Source organism: Tachysurus vachellii, chromosome 3, assembly GCF_030014155.1.
Source record: "Tachysurus vachellii isolate PV-2020 chromosome 3, HZAU_Pvac_v1, whole genome shotgun sequence".
Taxonomy (NCBI): Eukaryota; Metazoa; Chordata; class Actinopteri; order Siluriformes; family Bagridae; genus Tachysurus; species Tachysurus vachellii.
The window spans coordinates 28,207,880-28,229,525 of NC_083462.1; the positions used below are offsets into that span (position 1 = coordinate 28,207,880).

General features: G+C 41.3%; 1 protein-coding gene across 1 annotated transcript in view; it reads left to right on the plus strand.

The window, feature by feature from the left end:
* The first annotated feature begins 893 nt into the window (after positions 1-893).
* Positions 894-21,646, plus strand: part of xkr6b (XK, Kell blood group complex subunit-related family, member 6b) — a 48,113-nt gene continuing 27,360 nt past the window's right edge. Inside the window, exon 1 of the mRNA XM_060866593.1 lies at positions 894-1,939. Within this exon, the coding sequence (XP_060722576.1) occupies positions 1,368-1,939 (572 nt within the window). The 5' untranslated portion in view covers positions 894-1,367. The remainder of the gene's footprint in view (positions 1,940-21,646) is intronic.

The following is a 21,646-nucleotide window of genomic DNA, read 5'->3' on the forward strand; positions in this document are numbered from 1 at the left end:
AGCACAGGTGTTGAAGAATTATGAGGCTGAGAAAGAAGGATGGACAACATTACGATGTTCTTGGCTGCTGTATTGGGAAACAGGGAGCAGGTCTTGTCTTGTAATCAGAGGTTAAAAGACACATTGTAACTTTATCTGGGGTATCTCTCTCTCTCTCTCTCTCTCTCTCTCTCTCTCTCTCTCTCTCTTTCACAAACACCACCACCCCACACACACACGAACACACAGACAAACACACACACACACACACACACACACACACACACACAGGCAGTTGTAAGTAAATTATAAACAGCTGCTTACGCTACTCATCATGACGGAAGCAGGTCGTGTTTGTTTATTTGTTTTTTCACTCAACTACAGTGGCACCAACTGTCTTCCACACGGTTCCTCCTGCTCATTTCACACAGAGATCTGATCTGATTATCCCGATTACCCTTCAACATACTTCCCCAGAGTCACTGCGGGACTTCAGCACCACGGCCAGCTCATCTTCGCTGTGTCAAAGAGCTGATTCACCAACCCGATATAACCCGACCACCCCCACCTCCACCCCAACAAACACACACACACACACACACACACACACACACACCACAATAAAAAGTACAGAAACATGAGTTTCAACATTTGGGGAACCTTTTGCTTTTGTGGACAAGATGCCTTTTGAAAGTGTGTGAACGTGTTCTTATTACCTCACGATTTTATTTATACGACTGAAAGGGTTAACAAAAATACGAGCAGCGTTGCCACTACAGCATTACATCATTCAGAGAGCGCCCCCTCCACGTATACACAGAGAGAGAGAGAGAGAGAGAGAGAGAGAGAGAGAGAGAGAGAGAGAGAGAGAGAGAGTTTTATGGTTTAAAGCGTATCACTAGGTGGCATCATCAATGAGCAAGGAATTGCGTCTTGGTTAGGGGACGGCGACCGAAGAGCAGTCCTACCATTCGTGTCTTGTGGCTCAGGGAGAACACCGGGGGCTCGCTGTGCGTCGCGGCAGGGACACTTGCGCAGGTGAGGAACGCTGCGTCCTGCCGACACAACGGGTTTTTTTCTGGGTTGGGAAGGGGGGTTGGTTTAAAGCGTTTACTCTAACCTGTGTTCATATCAAAGCCATATGCCAGGTGCGTCGTGGTGCATCTGTAAGGCCATAATTCAGTCTTAACTCCAGCTGTGCGAAAGAAGATGCTTGGCCTGTGCGGTGTCAGGACAAGGCGGTGCAGAGAACTGGCATTGGTCGATGCTGCGCCACGGTCACCCCGGACCTAGATGGCTACCTCGTTAGGCGCGCTCGCGCAAGACAGGTGTCGGGGAAGTGACGTCACAAGCCGCGGAAGCCGGAGGCGGGCGTTTGGGAGAGCAAGATGGCAGCGAAATCCGACGGTCGGGGGCTCGTCACCGCCACCGGCTTTGCCCAGCTGCACAACCTGGACGAGGCGGTGGGCGGCGGCTGCGGCGAGGACTACCCACGGGAGGGCAGCTCGCTGCACATCTGCCACTGCTGTAACACGTCCTCGTGTTATTGGGGCTGCCGGAGCGCATGCCTGCACTACCTGCGGGGCAAGGGGCGGGAGGGCGCACGGCCGGCGCGGGAGGAGCGCCTCTGGCTCGACTGCCTGTGGATCGTGCTGGCGCTTCTCGTCTTCTTCTGGGACGTGGGCACCGACCTGTGGCTGGCCGCCGACTATTACGCCAAGCAGGACTACCTCTGGTTCGGGCTCACGCTCTTCTTCGTGCTTGTGCCGTCCGTACTCGTGCAGATACTGAGCTTCAGGTGGTTCGTGCAGGATTACACGGGAGGAGGCTTGGGCTCCGTGGAAGGACTGAGCAGCCGGAGAGCCACGACGGGTTCCAACGGCCGCGACCATTGCTGCCGCATATCTGTCTGGCTCTGGCAGACGCTTATCCACATCCTTCAGATGGGACAAGTGTGGAGGTAAGCTGCGCTAAAAGAGTTAAAAGTTTAGTAGCTGAAGCTCACTTCTCCTTGTATTGCTTTACAGTCACTGAGAAGCCTCTGATCACTTTGCCTTAGGTTCATTTGTTTATTGCTCCTTTATTTGTCACCTGATTTAACCCGAGCAAGCAGATGCGCTTCCCTGTAGACTACACACACTAGTATACGCTTCTCCATCCCTGTCTCTCTTTTACTTGCGCATTTACGCATTTTAGAGCTGGATTTTGCAGCTTTTTTAATAAATAAATAAATAAATAAATAAATAAATAAATACAAAAACAAAACACAAAAACAGCCATATACAGCTGGAATAAATGTCAACCTTACACAGTCAGCGAGAAGCAAGAGCTCCTGCAAGCAATGATGCTCTCCACTGATTGCGCCATCGTTAATAAGATACGCTTCTGGAGGTTAGGGACACTCTTCTCCTGCACTGATCATTTCAGGTGTATTTAAAAAAAACCAATGAAACAGTCAGTATGTTGGATCGCCGTGTGTTGCATGTGAGGATTCTCTGGCTCCACAAAACTCTCCCCCTCCCGCATGAGAGAACATCCTTGTGTGCGAGCAGCGGCGAGACGGACATCTGTTCACACGGACACCGCGTCCCCACAGAGCTGCACAACGCGCTACGTCACACACATCGTTTGTCCTTCGCGTCGCTTTCGCTCTCTTTTCTTTCACTCTCCTCGCAGGTCACAGTCAAAGTGCGCGTTATTTTGCACACATTGCGCTTCTGCGTGATGCTGCGATTCAAACCGATAAGCGTCTCTAATGAGAACGCAGAGCGCGAACGCTTGTGACAGAAATAACACCAGGCTCCAGTGGCTATTCAAACTCCAATTCATGTGCGCGTTAGTCGAGGAAAATTGCTTATCTTTCTCCTTTACCCGCAGTGTACAGACGCAGTGCCAGCATTTCCCGACGGTTGTGGGGATTGTGTGATGTAAACTGTTCCTGCTTTTTTCGCGGCAGCTTGTTCCTTGTGTTACTGTCATTTTTTTTATTTGGCTTGTGCACGTTTGTTATATTTGCTGCGACGTTTTAAAACACCAAATTCGTTTATAAGCAAATGCTTCACGTTTGGCATGATGTCATAGCTTTCGATGTGGAATTCTCTCTCTCTCTCTCTCTCTCTCTCTCTCTCTCTCTCTCTCTCACACACACACACTCACACACACACACACACACACACACACACACACACACACACACACACCCACATGTAATCATTGTAAAGTTAATCAGAAATGAAGTAACAAAATGACTTCTAACCCTTCTTTATTTCAAGTCTAATGTCTCCACACCAAACTAGATCAAAAGCAAGAGCTTTTTCCCCCCAAAGTGTCACCTGTGTCACAAAATCCTGTGAGTTTTAATGTGGTTAATCTTATTTAATCCACCTGTTTGTTTGGGATCACACTGGGCCACACTGCTGAGACTGTTTTTACAGTCATTCCCACATCAAGGCCACCAAATTGGGTGGGATTCCTCAGAACAGCCATTAATTACTCCACTAAGCTTTCTGTCGAAGGCATAACACACGCGGTGACAATTGTATCCAGCTGGTGAGAAAACACATCTGCTGAGGGTTTATTTATTCATGCACATCGTCCCGAGTCTCCCAAGAGAGTCACTGATGTACAGTAAGTAGGCAGTGTAGTCTCCCAGAATCAAAATACATAGTAGAACTCTTATTTTTAAAATCTGTTTATCATATCATGATGCTTGGAACTAAACCATATACCATGAAGCAATCTAAATCATATACCATGCTTTTTGAGGGCTATTGATATTATAAGTGACTCCCCCCTGACCACAAGGCTCTTTAGTGACTATGAGTGATCTAGCACATCATCTGCAAGCTGATTGTTACAATAAACAAAGGTCTAAATGCTATTGCTGCTGATAAAATAAGAAGAGACAGGAACCTTGGATGGGTGATCTGGCATTATTTTTCAGGTTGGATCGTCATCCTGAAAGAAAAAGCAAAATTAGCATAATAAAAAAATTGGAAAAAAAAAGCGATTCACCCAAAAATGTAAATTCCCAAAAAAAGTATTTTCAAAAATGAAAACAATCAAGCATTAAATTTGTCTTTAAAAAAAAAAAAAAGAAAAAGTACATCACATATGCTAAATTATCGGCTTTAAATTTATTTAAAGTATTTTAAAATGCAAAAAATCGAAAGTTGATTGGAAGGTGAGTATTTAGATTAAAATATTTTTAAATAGGAAATACATTAGCTGAGTTGTTTTTACAGTTTTATATGACATTTTTAAAAATGATTCATGTTTCACGGTTGCAGTTTTTATTGCACTTCTCTCAGCATTCTGTCTACAGCTGAGGAATAGTGGTGCTACAAAAATATTTGCAACTCAGAAGGTCATAGTGCGGATCAACTATTTTTAGAAGTTACATGAAATGGCCATTTTAATGGTTATTTTATCCTTGACTAGATACAGTGCTCTCTTTCCAGCGTTTACTTGTTTTCCCATCGTGTTGACTCAAGTCGTACTTGTTTTTCAAATGCATATGTTTCTTGACCGCTGTTTCTTGCTACAGTTTTACTGTAAATTTACTGGCAGTGGAATTACTCTGAAAAAAGATACTACTTTACAGTACTTACTAAATTAATAATGAATCACTGTAAAGCATATTTACAGTAAAGTACCGTAATAGCTTAGATAGTATAAAATAACCCATTATTCATTAGGCTGATGCAACTTACAAATAAGTCAGGATACACCCGAGTAGAAGCTTAAGATTCAGCCACCTCTGCCACTTAATTCATTCACACTAACGTAAATTTAACTGATTTATTAAACCAAAGATTTTGCTAGCATATAAACTCACACAGCGTTTGTATTTGTCTAAATTAGTTGCTAAAATAGAGTGCACAGAAACAATCAACAGATTTGAAGATGCTCAAGGAGAATCTGTCACTGCCAAAGACATAATATATCCCTCAAATAAATATGAAAAATATGCAGTAATTTGTTGCAGCGCTTGTTTGCTCACTGTGTTATATCTAGATTCCAGTGTACTCTTTGGGGTGCTTCATATGTTCCTAAAGATTGCAAAAAGGAAAAGGTATAACAGTAACCAGCTCTAACCATAAGCCATTTCTGACCATTACCTTTGTTGAGGAAGCTGACTATGTGAGATAAAGTATGCACTATGCATTATGCACTATGCATATGAGCTCTTTAGTAAAGCCACTCTTCCAAATGTTACTTCTAATCACAGTGGCCTTGGATTGGAACATGTCATTTTCATGTGCTGTTGCTAAATAATTATGATTTCTATTAATTTGTTAAAAGTATAATATTGGTTAAGGAGAAGGTTCTAAAGCATCAATGAGATACAAAACAACAATTATATGAACTAGGAAACACAATACGTTTGTCACAATGTCAAGAGTCTGAGACTGACTGAGACTGATGGAGCAGCTTTATAACCAGACTGCACTTATTGATATCACAGTCCACTACTGCCTGACATGCTGTGTGCATTTCCTCCACATTCCCAGGCCATGACACTGCTCAGAATCTCTAGGGAGCACTGAGTACTCTCACTCTCACTTTGCCTCAGGACATACCAATAGCACAGAACAGAGCTTTCCAAATATGTGATCTCTCACAAGTTTGTTCTATTCCAGCTGCCAGCTGTCCAGATGTCTTTTTTAAAGTGTTGTTGAGGGTCCTTATGAAGATAACACTTTTCAATTCTGAATATTGTAACTATAAGACCTACAAGTAGAAAGTATTATGGGTGGCATGGTGGCACAGAAGGTAATGTTTCAACCTCACAGCTTGACCCCAAGCCCTGGTTGAGGTGAGTGTGTGCGAGAGAGAGAGAGAGAGAGAGAGAGAGAGAGACATGCACTCAAAATACAATATGGCCCTGACCAGCAGAAAGCAGTTATTGAAAGTAAGTGAGTGTAAAATGCACTGGTGGACATCAGTCAGTTTACATCATGTGACCTGCTGTCATACTGCAGCCAAAGCCCTACATTTGCACTCTGATCGTTCACTCTCAATTGTCAAAAAAAGAAGCAACTATGTGGGCCATGTAGAGGTATTGCTTTGCTTACAAGCTTGATTAAAAAGTGCAGCACAACAAATAACACATACCATCATTGCTATTACAAAAGCTGTCACGTATAATACAGTACAGCTACTGTACAAGTGAATTTGTAGCTTTTGCCTTACACGTTTATCTTGGACTGCTCCGTAAACAGCAGTGCTCTGTTGTATGTATTTTTACAACCTAAACAGAAACTCACAAGGTACAGCACTGTCTGTGACTTCAGTCTATCCTGTCCTCTAACAGCCTGATAAACACTAATCCATCCTTATAACATGATGAGGGTTGTTAAGTTTTGATTTAATATTGGTTGATATACATTATATGGCCAAAAGTTTGGGAATCTCTCGATATGAGCTTGCTGAGCATCCCATTCCAGATTTACCCACCCAGTTGCTGTGACAATAACCTCCAAGGCTTTCCATTAGATACTGGGACACAGATGATTCACCCTCTAGAGCATTAGTGAGATGATACTCATTATTGAAATGTCATTTCTCCAGAACCAAAGTGCAACAGTAGCACAATACACTGGAATACACAGTGCAGATAGATAACAGTTTGAGGCAAGTGCAAAAAAAATACAATAAGTAAACAGCAAAATAAATACACAGGATAGTGTACATAAAGTAGACAGGACAACAAAACAATATTGTATGAGGGAACCAGTGCATACAACTGTCTGTAAATTATTGACACTGAAGAGTGGTGTAGCAGCAATAACAAGTGAGAGGTAGTAAATAATAGTAAAAAAGTGTCCCATAGCAGCATAATAAAGTCGAGTATTGGGAAGGTTTCAACTAGAATAGGTGAGAATTCCGATAGGTAACAAAGTGTTGAGTGTGTTCCCCTGCTCCATAACACATCTTACTATAACCATCTTAACCATCACATCAGATCACAAGGAAGAACAAACAGATATTTAAGAAAAATTAAATAAGAAGATATAAAGTTGCCTGCTGTAGTGATGGCACATAAAAGATGCCAATACTGCTACAGTAACTACAAACAACATCTATTAATATGAATAGACGAAGATGGAAAGTGTAAATGAGGTCTATTTAATGTAAAAGGGGCAGTAATCTGATATTGTCTTTGGTTTATTTACTACAATTTTCAGTTAAAAGAATTGCTTCTCTGTTCTCCCAGTCCACAAGTTAAAGTCATAATATGCTCTTTTGCTTTTCCTCCCTCTCCGCCTGTGTTCCTTTCACATAAAGCTCCACTTGACCTCCATTCCTGTCAAGGAAACTGGAGCATCTGTCGGCCATCCCATTATTGCAGACTTTTTCTCCCCTGTCTAGCAGTTAGAGCCCAGCTTTTCAGTTCTTCTCACATTATCTATAAACTCTCCCAAACTCAAAAGGATATACGTCCTAAATCACTATATTTTTATATAAAACTCTAGCAGGGTCTTCTGTTGGTCAACACAGAGCTTATTTGAGGGCTGTATAAAATGCACAAGCTTTCTGAGAGATGTTATTAGCACCAGACCCAAACCATTATTCCTGTTTCTCTGAGCTGCTGATTGAACAGCACTCATACAATTAGAGTATGGTTGGTTAAACAATGCTAAGACTGTCAGAAAACTGTCAGGTTTTTGTTTGCCCACAGACAGATACGCATTTGCGTGCGTATGACATGTTTACACATTACTCCTTCCTGAGCAGTCACATAAAACATACAGTTCACAGTCATTCAGGATATGACTCAGGGATGTGGTAGCCTAGGCATTGGACTACTGATTGGTTGTGGTTGTGAGTTCAAATCCCAGATCCACCAAAGTGCCACTGCTTGGCCCCTGAACAAGGCCCTTAACCCTCAATTGCTCAGTTGTATAAATTGAAATAAAAATGTAAGTCACACTGGATATGGGTGTCTGCTAAATGCCATAAATGTAATGTAAATATATATAAGAACTTGTAACTTGTGTGGCATATTTATTCCAGAGCAATAGATGCTTTCTAACAACCTTCAAGTGCTATTACAGTGGCCACTGTGAGCCCAGCAGCAGACAATTCAACAGTTTCCACTCACTCAACTGTGTTCAGAATTGGCCAGCAGACGCACTGAGTGTGTGCAACCTTCACAGTAAGAAAATGCATTTATAACACGGCCTTCCTTTAGAAATTTCAAGGCAACTGCTGAAAGAGATTCAATGACTCCCTGTTTGCACTATTATTTCAGGTATTGTAAATTATATAAGAGCATATCAGCTGTCTGTGCTGGAGAGCAAGTACAAGGTATTGCACTATTTAAGGAATAAAACATGACGGTGCATGCTGTTAGAGAAAAGGTTCAAATACAAAGTGCTGTGATGTTGAGCCCATGCAAAGCGTAGTAACTGTTTTCTTTATAATAGAATGCCTGTTCTGTTTTATTCCATAGGAGTTTTCTAATAATTACACATTTCTATTAAGTATTTAACTCATTGTACTTTTAAAATAGTTTTGTAGTTATATGTAACATTGTGGAACGTCCATAAAATTAGTTAATTCCTGATAATGTTTATGTTAAAGGGACAAAGTGTCTTAGTGTTTTGCATGCTTTCCTTGCAACTCCAAGGTTGGGGGTTTGAATCCCATGTACACATTGTGTACATGGATTTTGCATGTTCTCCCCCTGGGGTTTCCTCTGAGTACTCCTTCCCAGTCCAAAGACATGCATTGTAAGCTGATCGGAATCTCTGAATTGTGCATGGTGTGAGTGACTGTGTGTGTGATTGTCCCCTATGATACATTGGCAATTCTGTCCAAGGTGTCTCCTGGGATAGATCTCAGGCTTCTTATGACACTGTGTAGGATAAGAGGTACAGAAAATGGGTGGATAGATGGATACATGGATGGATGGATGGATGGATGGATGGATAGATGGATACATGGATGGATTCATGGATGGATTCATGGATGGATTCATGGATGGATTCATGGATGGATTCATGGATGGATGGATGATTTGTCCTTTAACATTTATTAACATTCACTTCTACACCAGCCTCTCTTTTTTTCTTTTTTTTTTTTTTACCAGGGATCTGTGAAGTTTTCCATCACGAAGCGATTCCCATGTAAGATAAATTGAAGCTTTTTAAATACATTAATATGGAGTGTCTATCGTGTGTGAGTTGCAGCTGGCATTGCTGTCCGTGCCATGCTGTTACAGAAAGTGAGTCAATGCTGTCTGGCGAACCTGATTTAAGCCTTTAACAGTGCTGTGGTATAAATCATGTTATAAGCCAACAACTATGATGAATTATCCCAGCAGGTGTACATAGACTCAGTTCTGGCTCAAACTGGTGGTTGGAAGATGTTAGGGTGGGTTGGGGGAGGGAGTGGTGAGGTGTGGTGGGGTAGATGATGTGAGTGATACATTCACATGAACATCATCTGTAATGATCAGTGCCAAAATGCACAGTTAATTCTTATGACTAATATGTTCCTGATTTTGCTTGTTGGTGTACATGGCTAATTTGTGTGCGCTCGTGTTGGCTTGGCTGTAAATTGTAGTGACTAATGAATGTAAGTGTGTTTACCAATTGGACCACAAAGTGTCATGAATAAATTTGAATGTGTTCAAACTCACCATCTGGGTTTAATATTAGGACAGTTTTTTGTTTTTGTTGTGCACCACCACTCCACAAACAACATGTTTGGACAGCTTCTGAAACTGTGTGAGAGACAGAGAGGGGAAAGATGGAGCATGTTTGTATACACATTACAATTTGACATAAGCAGAAAATCTTTTTTTTTTTCACCCACTCTTGACTAGTCAATCTAGTGAACAAACTTGTGGAGGATTTCTTTGAGGATATTTTTTCATGTATGAGTTTATCAGATGTCATTGTAAGGTAAAAACTAACACATTAGAAACATTCATTCATTCATTCATTCATTCATCTTCTATCGCTTATCCGAACTACCTCGGGTCACGGGGAGCCTGTGCCTATCTCAGGCGTCATCGGGCATCAAGGCAGGATACACCCTGGACGGAGTGCCAACCCATCGCAGGGCACACACACACACTCTTATTCACTCACGCAATCACACACTAGGGACAATTTTCCAGAGATGCCAATCAACCTACCATGCATGTCTTTGGACCAGGGGAGGAAACCGGAGTACCCGGAGGAAACCCCCGAGGCAGGGGGAGAACATGCAAACTCCACACACACAAGGTGGAGGCGGGAATCGAACCCCCAACCCTGGAGGTGTGAGGCGAACGTGCTAACCACTAAGCCACCGTGCCCCCACATTAGAAACATGTGATATCTATTTATTATAAATTATTCATAAAAAAATATTCTGAGAAAATACTTTTATATACATATACGGAAATGGGGACACAGTTTTAATGATAAAATCCGGATAAAAAAATCCAATTTGGCAGGCAAACATGTAACTGTAATTGAAAGTAACCTCCGTGATCCTGAAGGTTAGAATTAGAAATGCATGGAATGAGGGTGATATACGGTAGTTGGGTGGGAGCTGCAAGTGGTAAGTCACTGGATTGATTTGCCTCAGTACTTTGAAGGGGCCTGTGTATCTTAGATTGAGCTTGTGGCATTTTGTTTTCAGGTGTAGGTTTTTAGTGGACAGCCAGACTAGCTGACCTGGTTGGTATTGTGGTTGTGGCCTCCTCCTTTGATTAGCTTGATGCCGCTGGCTGTAGATCGCTCTCCTGACTGTGGCGGTACCAATCATTGACTGCTGGGACCTCTGACACATCTCCTGAACATGGGAATAGGGGTGGTTGGTATTCTAAAACTCATTGGAATGGGGTGAGGCCAGTGGTGGTGCGCGTGAGGGAGTTTTGGGCGTACTCTGCCCTCAGAGGAGTCCAACAAATTTATGTTTGGCTACAGTATGTACGTAGGTACCCTACCAGTTCTTGGTTTAGCCGAATGGCTTGCCCATGGGATTGGGTGTGGTAACTGGAAGATAAGATTCCCAACATCTTGCAAAAAGCCTTCCAGGCTTGTGATGTGAATTGTGCACCTCTGTCTGAAACAATGCCTTCTGGTATGCCATGGTTCCAGAACACCTGTTCGAATAGACTTGGTCTATGGTCATGAGGACAGTAGTGAATCCCTGTGAATTTGGGAGGTCAGAGACAAAGTCCACAGCGATATGGGACCAGGCGTGTTGGGGTGTTGGGAGTGGCTTCAGGTGCCCTGCAGGTAGTTGGTGAGAAGTGCGGGTCTGAGCGCAGGTTGGGCATGCTTCAACAAATTGGTTCCGGTTCCAGGGCTTGGTGTAATGAGTTGTGTCGGCGTGATAATGCAACAGGTTTGCTGTTTTTGTTTTTTCACCAGGAGGTGACCATAAACTGAAATCATGTGAAGAACAGTGCCCATCTGGCTTGACAGATGTTGAAGTGTTTAACACTCCTTATATATTCTAAATTCTTCTGGTCTGTAAGAACTTAAAATGGACAGTGAGCCCCTACCAGTGCTTCTTTGATGAAGAGCAGCTCTCTATTATCCACGTCATATATGGCCTTGTCCGTGGTTAGCTTCCTGGAATAGAAGGCACATTATTTTAGCTTGGGAACCATGGCATTGGGAGTATGGTGTCTACATCCACAATGAATGGCAAGCGAGGGTCTGGGTACTTTAGAATGGGGGCTGTGGTAAACCTGTGCTTGAGGTAGTTTTTGATGAACCTGAGATAAAAAATCGCATATCTGAAGAACCTTTTGAGCTCCATGACGCTGGTTAAGGGTGGGCCATACTGTGACTGCACTTACTTTGGTCGGGTCCATCTCCACCCCCTGGCCGTTAATTATGTTTCCCAGAAACAAGGCATTTCTGGTGAAATTCCCAATTCTCCTCCTTTACAAACATCTGATTTTGTAGGAGCTGTTGCAAGACTAGGCATACCTGAGTGACATGGACTTCCAGGTTAGGTGAGTAGATAAGGATATTGTCGATATATAAGCTTATGCATTGGTTCAGGAAGTCCCTTAGGATCTCTGTGTCGAATGGCAACTAGGTTGACAATACTTCACGTCCAAGTAACATGTGTGCTAGCCCTTTATGTTAGTGTACCCGGAAGTTGAATCTGAAAGTAACTTCCGTGACACCAAAGGTTAGTACTCCGATGAGAGCTCCCTCTGGTGGACTGGCAGGGGTGTTCTTACATTCAGGACTTGTATTCTAATATTTCTGGTGAAATTTACAATGCCAGGATAGTTTGTGTAATCCTCTTATGGGTGGCATGGTGATTCTGCAACTGCAGCCTCACAGCTCCAGTGTTCCCCTATGTTCTCCTTGGGTTCTCCAGTTTCTTCCCACCTTCCAAAAAGATTTGTTGGCTTGGGTTTGCTAAATTGCCTGAAGATGTAATAAGTGTGTAAATGTGTGTATGTGTTACCCAGCAACGTCCCCACCTTCTGCCCCCATAAACTGAATAGACTCTGAAATGCACTGTAACTCTGCCCATGTAAAGTGATTACTGAAAATGAACAACTGAATGAGTGAACAAGTAAAATAATTGTCATGAATGGATTTTTGAGTCTTGCCCCTGAAGTGACCCATTAACATACATGACAAACGTCTCATACAGATTTAAATGAACTCTTACCATTTTATCATGTTTCTTAATCCAATACCAAAGAACTGTGTTACTTGATCCACTTTTGCAGTCCAAAAAACACAATATGATTTCATCCCAGCTGAAGCAGAAGGCATGTGTGAGCGTTTAAACTGACATTAGTGCTGCTAAATGATTTCAAAGCATTTCACACCTTACCTTCATGTGACCTTCTAAACCTGACAGTTGACAGCTCTTTAGGTACACAGAGTTTTTCTGGGCACAAATTTGCATGGAACTTCAAGAGTTCAAGCTTTGTTTAATCTGTGGAATCTTTAAAGCAAGAAATCGAAGCAAAGTATAACTTTTAACTTTTAAGAGCAAACTATTCTCATAAATCCAAACCAAACAGTTCTCAAGCTTTGCCAGAGAGAAAATGTCTGCTTATATATTCATTTTTCTATTTATGTTAAAGTGTGTAGGACAGCCAGATCCAATTTAGACATCCCAACACTAGTAACACAAATTCCCTGCTTCTCCATCTGGAATATTCACACCAATATTGTATAAATAGCAAATATAAACATTAGGACTTGGTGTACTATTTCACTTGATCCTGGACTTGGCTATTGGTTGAAGGATATTAAGATATTTTCAGTTAAGTTGATGGCAATGAGCACGACATGTCCAAGTTGGTTACCTTAAGCTGGTTGATATAATGCCAGATTGTGTAACACCGTATCCAAAGCTACTTTGATTAATGTTAATGACTATGGAACATTCTAACATTCTAAATGTAGTAACTCAAGGTCTTAACATTCAACATCACAACTTATTGTATGCGGAATAATGGATTACTTGGGGGCATGGTGGCTTAGTGGTTAGCACGTTTGCCTCACACCTCCAGGGTCAGGGTTCGATTCCTGCCTCCACCTTGTGTGTGTGGAGTTTGCATGTTCTCCCCGTGCATTGGGGGTTTCCTCCGGGTACTCCGGTTTTCTCCCCCGGTCCAAAGACATGCATGGTAGGTTGATTGGCATCTCTGGAAAATTGTCCCTAGTGTGTGATTGCGTGAGTGAATGAGAGTGTGTGTGTGTGTGCCCTGCGATGGGTTGGCACTCCGTCCAGGGTGTATCCTGCCTTGATTCCCGATGACGCCTGAGATAGGCACAGGCTCCCCGTGACCCGAGGTAGTTCGGATAAGCGGTAGAAAATGAATGAATGAATGAATGAATGAATAATGGATTACTTTTTGAAAATGTTGTGTTCCCAAAAACTTTGTTTACATTTAGCAGCACAACGAGACAGAAAACTTGCCCTCTGTATCTCTTTAACACCACATCCTCAGTGAGGGCCCACTATAAGTTATATTAGACACAACATTATTCCAAATAAATAAAGAAATATTTTGAGCTATAATACTCTCATTTTGTGCACAACATCTACAAAAAAGCTTTACCCCATACAAACGTTATAAAGAACCAACTTTTTAAAGGAAATTGCACATAATAATTTATTCTGTCTGGAAACAAATAACATGGACAGTATCCAGTGAAGACACCTGATATCACAAGAATATCTGTAGTGAAATGGGAAGGCTAACATTAGCTTGGATAGTATTTTCTGACAATTTACTTACCTTCAATGTTGTATGTGTATACATGTATATATGTAAACAGTTGGAGATATAGTAGCTCCAGTACATAGGCATTTTTTCAAATATCTATTATCCAAGTGAAAGCACTGAATGTGTATTTAGTGCATTTGGTTTCAGAAGCTCTGATTATAATTAAGATGAGCAGTTTGCTGGAGGCTGCCAGGATAAGAACATCCATTTGAAGCTCTGTGGTGTAAAAAAAAGCCAAACATTTATATCTGGATGGAAAAACTGAAGTTGTTCCTTGGTGCCAACACTGACCTATTTTTATTATGGTGTCCTGTAGTGACCGATCATGTTGAACGTGCTTAACTGTAAAGCCCAATAACAATACTCATCACTTATGTGATTTAAGTGATGCATAAACACCCACACTCTCCATCTGTCTCTTACCATCTTAAAGCATGTTCTCTCTAACTACAATCATAGTATTTTTTGCATTTCATGAGAGACCCTGGCACTGTAATCCTAAGCATCCCTGGTCCCAAAGCATAACATTATGTAAGGACTCGAATAGCTATGTTGTTAAAGATCCCATATCCATATTCCATACTAAACCCTAATCCAGGGATTGCTTTGTGTATGCAAGAATTTTGCCATTGTTTTTATTTAATTCACAGAAAACCTACTGGCAGTATTTTCTCCTCACCAAAGGATTCTTACTTTATGTCTTGATTACACCATGTGACCTTTCTTTTCCATTCCTCATGCACTCTTTATTAATGGTCATTTCAAAACATCACAACATGATGCACTTCCTAGCTGTTGATGCTGGTAAAGTGCTCTTGGATAAAATACTCTGTTTTTAATATTCTGTGTGTGTATTTCATCTAGAGAAACAATACTGTAGACGGTATAACTGGCCTCACATGGTCACCCATGAAGAAACAGAGACAGAAGTATTTACAGACCACACCATTTTAACCTTGATACTCCAGTGTATCTTTCTCCCTTCCGTCCCAGTGTCTTTTTTCCATTCTCTCTCTCTCTCTCTCTCTCTCTCTCTCTCTCTCTCTCTTTCTTGCTCTCTCTCTCTCTCACACACACACACACACACACACACACACACACACACACACAGAGTTTCATCCCTCATTGCTTCCTATCACTCTTACTCCCCCTTGCTTTCTTCCTCTCTCCCTCTCTCCTTTCCCTTTTCACCCCCACTGCCCCCACCTCTTGTCGCTGGCGGGTGTTGGGAGGTGCTGACAGTTGCATTAGCAGTCGATTGCAGGGTCACTCACACTCAGCTCCTCCGAGACTTAACCACACAGAGCTGTACAGTACCGAACAGCAGAGCTCAGCCGAGTTGGGAAGCTGACAGGATGCGAGAGAGAGAGAGAGAGAGAGAGAGAGAGAGAGAGAGAGAGAGATCAGAAAAAATATTACCCATTGGTGCTTTTTGTGTATGTCTTGAAAGTCTCTCACGGCATTCACACTGAAAAGCCTTCACATAGCTCCATACTGAAAAAACCAGGAAAGGTTTCACAGTTCTTCAGCACTACAGAGGAGCCCATTTGGAAACAGGAGGAATTCTTTTAAAGGGTGACCACAAAAGACTAAACCCAGAACAGTATTTTACAGCACTGTTTTATCGAGAGCAGCATGCACTGAGAGACTGTCAATTTACAACTAACTTATGGTATGTTCATGCACACAGTTATGTGCACACAGGCTCTAGCCCCTGACTTCATTTTTGCTTACACAGCCACAGCTCCTTTTTTTCAAAGGTTTTCTATTGTAAATCCACATCAAAGACAGGAACGACACCAGCATTGGATAAATTTAAACGATTCCAGGCTTGACACAAAAACCACATCAACAATGGCGGATGTTGCTTTACTGTTAATGCATCCACACTGATAATTGGCATGCAAACGCGGCGAATCCTGATTTAAAATGATTTTAAAATGGCACTAACGACGTTCTCTTTTGTCTTGTTGGTCACAGTAGCCCCGCCCCCAGCTCTTGACACAAGCGGTTCTTAAGTCTAGACCAGCAATGTTTTGGTGCTCAAGAACCACTTTTCCTGGTTCAGAGCCAGTGATTTGGGTGTCAAAAAAGAAAGAACTGATTTTAAATTAGGCTCTAGCTCTAAACCAGCACTCAAACTGCCTTAGTGCAAAATCCTATGGAATTGCATTAATGGGCACACTAAGTACTTGTAGCAAACCAAGTTGATTACACTATAAAACATGATTAAGTTATGTGAACATATTTCTTCTCTTTAACTCCAATTTGCCTCGACAAGTTTTAGATATTGACCTCATGTTTATGTGTTTAAAAAATGAAATTGATAGTAATGTATTGTCTTGGCTAATTGTAAGCTGAAAGAAAGGTTATCTTCACATTTTTAATGCTTCAGGTGAATTTTCATATCTAACTTTACCAATCTTGAAATGTTAACAGTATAGCAGCAACCAGGGCTGACTGAGGATTATCTCCTCTTGGTTCATGACCTTAGTAAAAAGTCATATTTAAACAAGCAATAAATCATACAACGAAGTGATGTATTTCTGGTTTATAATAAAAGTGTGTGTGTGTGTGTGTGTGGGGGGGGGGGTGTTTGGGGGTTATTAAAAAAAAGGAAGATCCAGTGACATAAGATTTAACACAGAAGTGTCTGTGGCTTGAGAAATAACAAGTTAATCAAAAATGTGTGTATGTGTGTGTTCCCTTTTGAAGGTTGCATTCTCTTGCTTTTTATCCCTCTTCAAGTTGCATTCACAAGCGAGCGACAAGTTGCTCATGTTGCTTGTAGTGTGTCTCTTGAGGCCGTGGAGTGAGCGTTACTGTAATAGCTTTGAGGCTTGTCCTCTCCGTCCACAGTTTTTCGAGACAACGAGAAAGGCTAGGGGCCAAAATATAGGCAGTAGCACACGGCTTACTACAGTATACTACTTTAAAATGTATTTAAAACGAATTTTAATATCTTAGGAAAGTGAAAATTGGTTGTTTGTGGTATACAGGCATCATATTAGTTTTGACAGCAGTTTAGCAGTGCGAGCTAAAGCTACATTCACTCAACAGCGATACCACCATATGCCTCTTCTTCTAACTAATTAAACACAATGAAATAAGGCACTATCAGTGCAAAGTTTAGTTGTTGGATTTACTTGTTATGTGACAGCTTGAGAGTTTGTATGACAGGGTGAGATGACAGCACAGTTTTCATGTACTCAGTGCTTACAGATTTGCTTACATAGTGCAAGAGAGACATGACAACCAGGAGCTAAGCTTGATGTGAACATTTTTTCAAAATGACTGAAATGTTCCAGCGTACAAGACATCTTACAGTATGTGTCTTAATTAATCTCACATTGTGGGATTTATTTTACAACAGTAAAAAAATGTATAGTATTTTGCTAAAGATGCATAAAGTTGTGAAAAAATCTCAACTCATATGTCACCACTGTTGCTGAAGACTCACTAGGCTGAACAGCCAGTCAGACAACACTTTCTCCCATCAATTAGTTAATTCAATGACTATATAAGTGCAATTGGTGTAACATGCAGCAAAAACTATTGTTGATGGTTAGCTCCAAGCGCACAGCTTGGTGAGTTTGATGCGATATATATACATAAATTACAGATAATTATATCTTGATCATCCAACCAACTTAGTAAGAAAGGTTCCATCTGCTCTGGAGTTAAAGCATGAATAAAACCAGTGGGGGCACAAAGGCTTAGTAGGATTGACTCGCTCCTCCAGGGTTGGGCTTTGATTTCTGCCTTTTCCCTGTGTGAGTGGGGTTTGCATGCTCTCCTCTTGCTTTAGGGTTTTCCTCTGGGTTCTCCAGTTTCCTTTCACATTGCAAAGACATGTGTTGTTGGTTGATAGTAGGATGGGCTCTAGGTTCAATGTGACCCTGTGTAGGTCAGAACAGAAAATAAATAGATGAATGGATGGGAAAACCATCCTCTTATGCCAGAGGCAGACTAACAAGAGCTTTCAGTATCATAACTTTGTATCATTGGACAATCAGCTCTCGCTTTTGAAATCTGCTTGGATTTGGCTACTTATTTCATTGGAGAGTGGAGTTTTTCATCCCACTTGAGAGTTAAGACTGTGAAATCACTACTTGTGCTGTTCTCCGTTGTCTGGCTCTTTGTGGTGTCTCTCAGCCTGTAAAAGTATCTTTGAAATAAAATAAATTCTTTTTTCCTTTTCCATAGGGAACATATCTATCAGGCACAGAAATGCCTTTATTATTGCAGATATGAAACAGAGGCAGTGTGTAAAGTCGGTAGTGTAAGGCTCTATGCTCTTCAGCTCTGAATCTGTAGGGGATTGAGATGAGAGAAGGGTTACATTGCTCTGTAGCTCACGTCATGGTGGCTGTAGGTTGACGTGAAGCTCCTGTGAGACTGTCTCAGGCTGTTTGTATAGCTTCAGGCAATACAGAGAGCTGCTCCATCTCTGAGGACATCACATACTCTGCACAGAGATATGACATCAACACAACATGACAGAGACAAGACAGAAAAACAGAACACATGCTTGTGTGTGGATTTAGCATGATGTGCTCTGAAGTGAATTAAATGGACCTGAGTACAGAGATAAGTATTGCGAAACGAAGATTCGTCATAAAATAAGTGTTTTACATTGCTGTCATCCTTTGTTGATTTTCATCGCTTACATTTCTCTCTGATTCATCCTCAGTCAGTGTTGTCAGAAAAGCATGTTTGACATGCTTTGTGCTGTTCTCTCTTCACCAAATCCTTTTGTTTAAGTGTTTGTCAGCAAAACCAATTAGTGTAAGAATAATGAGTAATGTATTCAAGTAATGAGTAAATATCACATGACGCATTACATCATGATTATCTTCACTAACAATGCAGCACATCTGACATTTGACTTATGTGACTATTTCATGCTCATCAGGATTATTTTTTTTAAGTTTGTTTTATGGCAAAAATCATAAAATATCATACTTTTCATGAAAAACAGCGAAATAATAAATGAGAAAGCTTGGCTAAGGTGGCACACCTTTTTTTTTTGAAAAAAAGCTGTCAAATATTGTGAATGTGGGAATGTTGGTCTGTTGTGATAAGAATATACAATAAAAGTTGAGATTTCTTCAAACAAATAGCAACATGTTTGTCTCTCTATATTTATTGTGGTTCAATTTTCATGAACATGGTGTACATGCCAAAATACAGCGTATGCCAAGGATTTGAAGCAGCGGTGGGTGCGAGTGTATCTGCGAGTGTATCTGCGAGTGTACCTTATAGTGCGAATGCAAAAGAAACAACAAAATGGACAGTATAAACCAAAACAGTGAAATATGCCTGCTATGAACAAGGCAAATGTAACAACCAACACAAGTGTGGTAATGAGAACACAGAAACATTAACGATTAAGGGGAAGGCAGAACAGGTGTGAGTGCTCAGTGAGACATGTAACATGCAAGGACCGATGGGTAATTTAGTCAAGTACCGATTTTGGCATAATTGTGATACAATAAAACTTCTGCATTATATGTTTTCTGTTTTTTGTGTTGCAGAACACTGATTACAAAAATTCAATACAGCAACAATAATGTGGTTACACTAATGTAATAATCCACTAACATAGGTCTGTAAATATTTGGAAATTAACATCGACAAATTTTTATTTAAAGGATCAAAAGAAGGCTTTATTTGTCACATATAAATTATGACAATGAAATTCTTCTTTTGTATATTCCAGCCTGCTAAAAAGTTGCGGTCAGTGACCAGGGTCAGCCATGATACAGAGCCTCTGGGGCAGAGAGAGTTAAGAGACTTGCTCAAAGGCCCAGCAATGACAGCTTGGCGGTGCTGGGGATTAAACCCCAACATTCTGATCTGTAACAAAGTGTGAAACACAATTATTTCACTTACTAATAAACAGACAAACGGTCTAGATATGATTTCAAAATGCCCCAGAAACAAGTGGGTTACTAAAGAGAGGTGCTGTTGTTGCCTGATAGAGCAACACTAGGGAAGGAATCAGGAAAGAAAGGGATTTACTATCAAGTTAAAATTAAAAAAATTATTAATGATTGTTAGTTTGTTCCTAAAAAAAGGGAAAGGACTACATATAAAAAGTGCTGTAATTCCTACACTGTTCATTTGATGTAAATATACATCCATTATACTGCAGTAGACAGCTAAATTATCAGTAACTTTGTCAATGTTCAAATATCGATAGACCTGGCTGTATAACCATTCCTTTGAATCTTATTTGTCGTAAAGTAAACCCACACTTCCAAAAAGCTCCAAAAATTTGACGTCATAGCTTGTGATCCGGCCTGCCTCAAGACCCAGAACTCTGTTGACCCCCTGTTTTAACTGCCAGCATCATACACTAGGAAGGATACTGACGAGGGTATGTTGGTATGTAAGTGGCACAGGAGTGTCACAGCCTCGACAGTAAGAGCACTCATCGGCACACCCCAGATGACAGAGCAGCCTCAGAGAGCTTGAGTCACTGGTCACTAATGACTCATTAACTGAGCATGCTCCGTGGGCTGCACTGTGGTGATCATGCTGCCTGTAAGGTGAGAACAGCAGGGGGCTATTGCAAGTCGTAGGCAAGCAGGTGTGCGTGTGTACGTGTACAAGCACACGTGTACACACACATACACACACACACACACACACACACACACACACACACACACACACAATATCCCTCTCTCTCTATCTCTCTGTCTCTCTCTCTCTTATGTTTTTGAATTATGTTCATTTTATTTGCTGATTCCATTTTGTGACATATAATAAACAGTTAATTCCTAATTAATACAGTCTGTTCCGATAAGTTAAAGTTTCCAAAACTGTAAATACATGGTTGCCTTTTTTGTGCTGGTCTTGTGGCTTATGCGTAGCTCACTGCAGTGTAGTATGTCCATATTCATCTATATTCTGCTCACTTCTTAACATTATGCTCCTCCGCTCGGTGAAATCATCACCCCTCCAGGCGCCACAAAACTGTGATCAGGGGAAAAATTAATTTTCTGTTTCCTGCCTGTAGGTAGAGGGTGGAAGGGGTAAGAGGTAAAGGGTAGAGGGTGAGAAGGATTTTTTTTCCTTGCTGAAACAAGCCGGCTCCAGGTGTCCAGCAGAGATAGAACAGAGTGAGTGTATGAGTGAGATTGTCAAGGATGGGTGCTTGAGCCAGTGTAGAGAGTCAGAGAAAGTGGCGACTTGTCTGGATTTTCTGCTAGCTGATGGCATCAACACCTCTTTGCTGCTTAAAGTGCTGAGTTTCAAGGAGCCTGTCTCCTCCAATTTGTTCTCAATATCTCACTCAGACATTTTCTGAAATGGCTCTAGATTGAAGAGTGAGAAGAGGCTTGGGTTTTTTGGAGGAGGGTGAACTGATTCAAATGTCATGCTGCCTTAGCTCTTGCATAAGAAAAGCTGGTTATGTAACAACTGTGACAAATT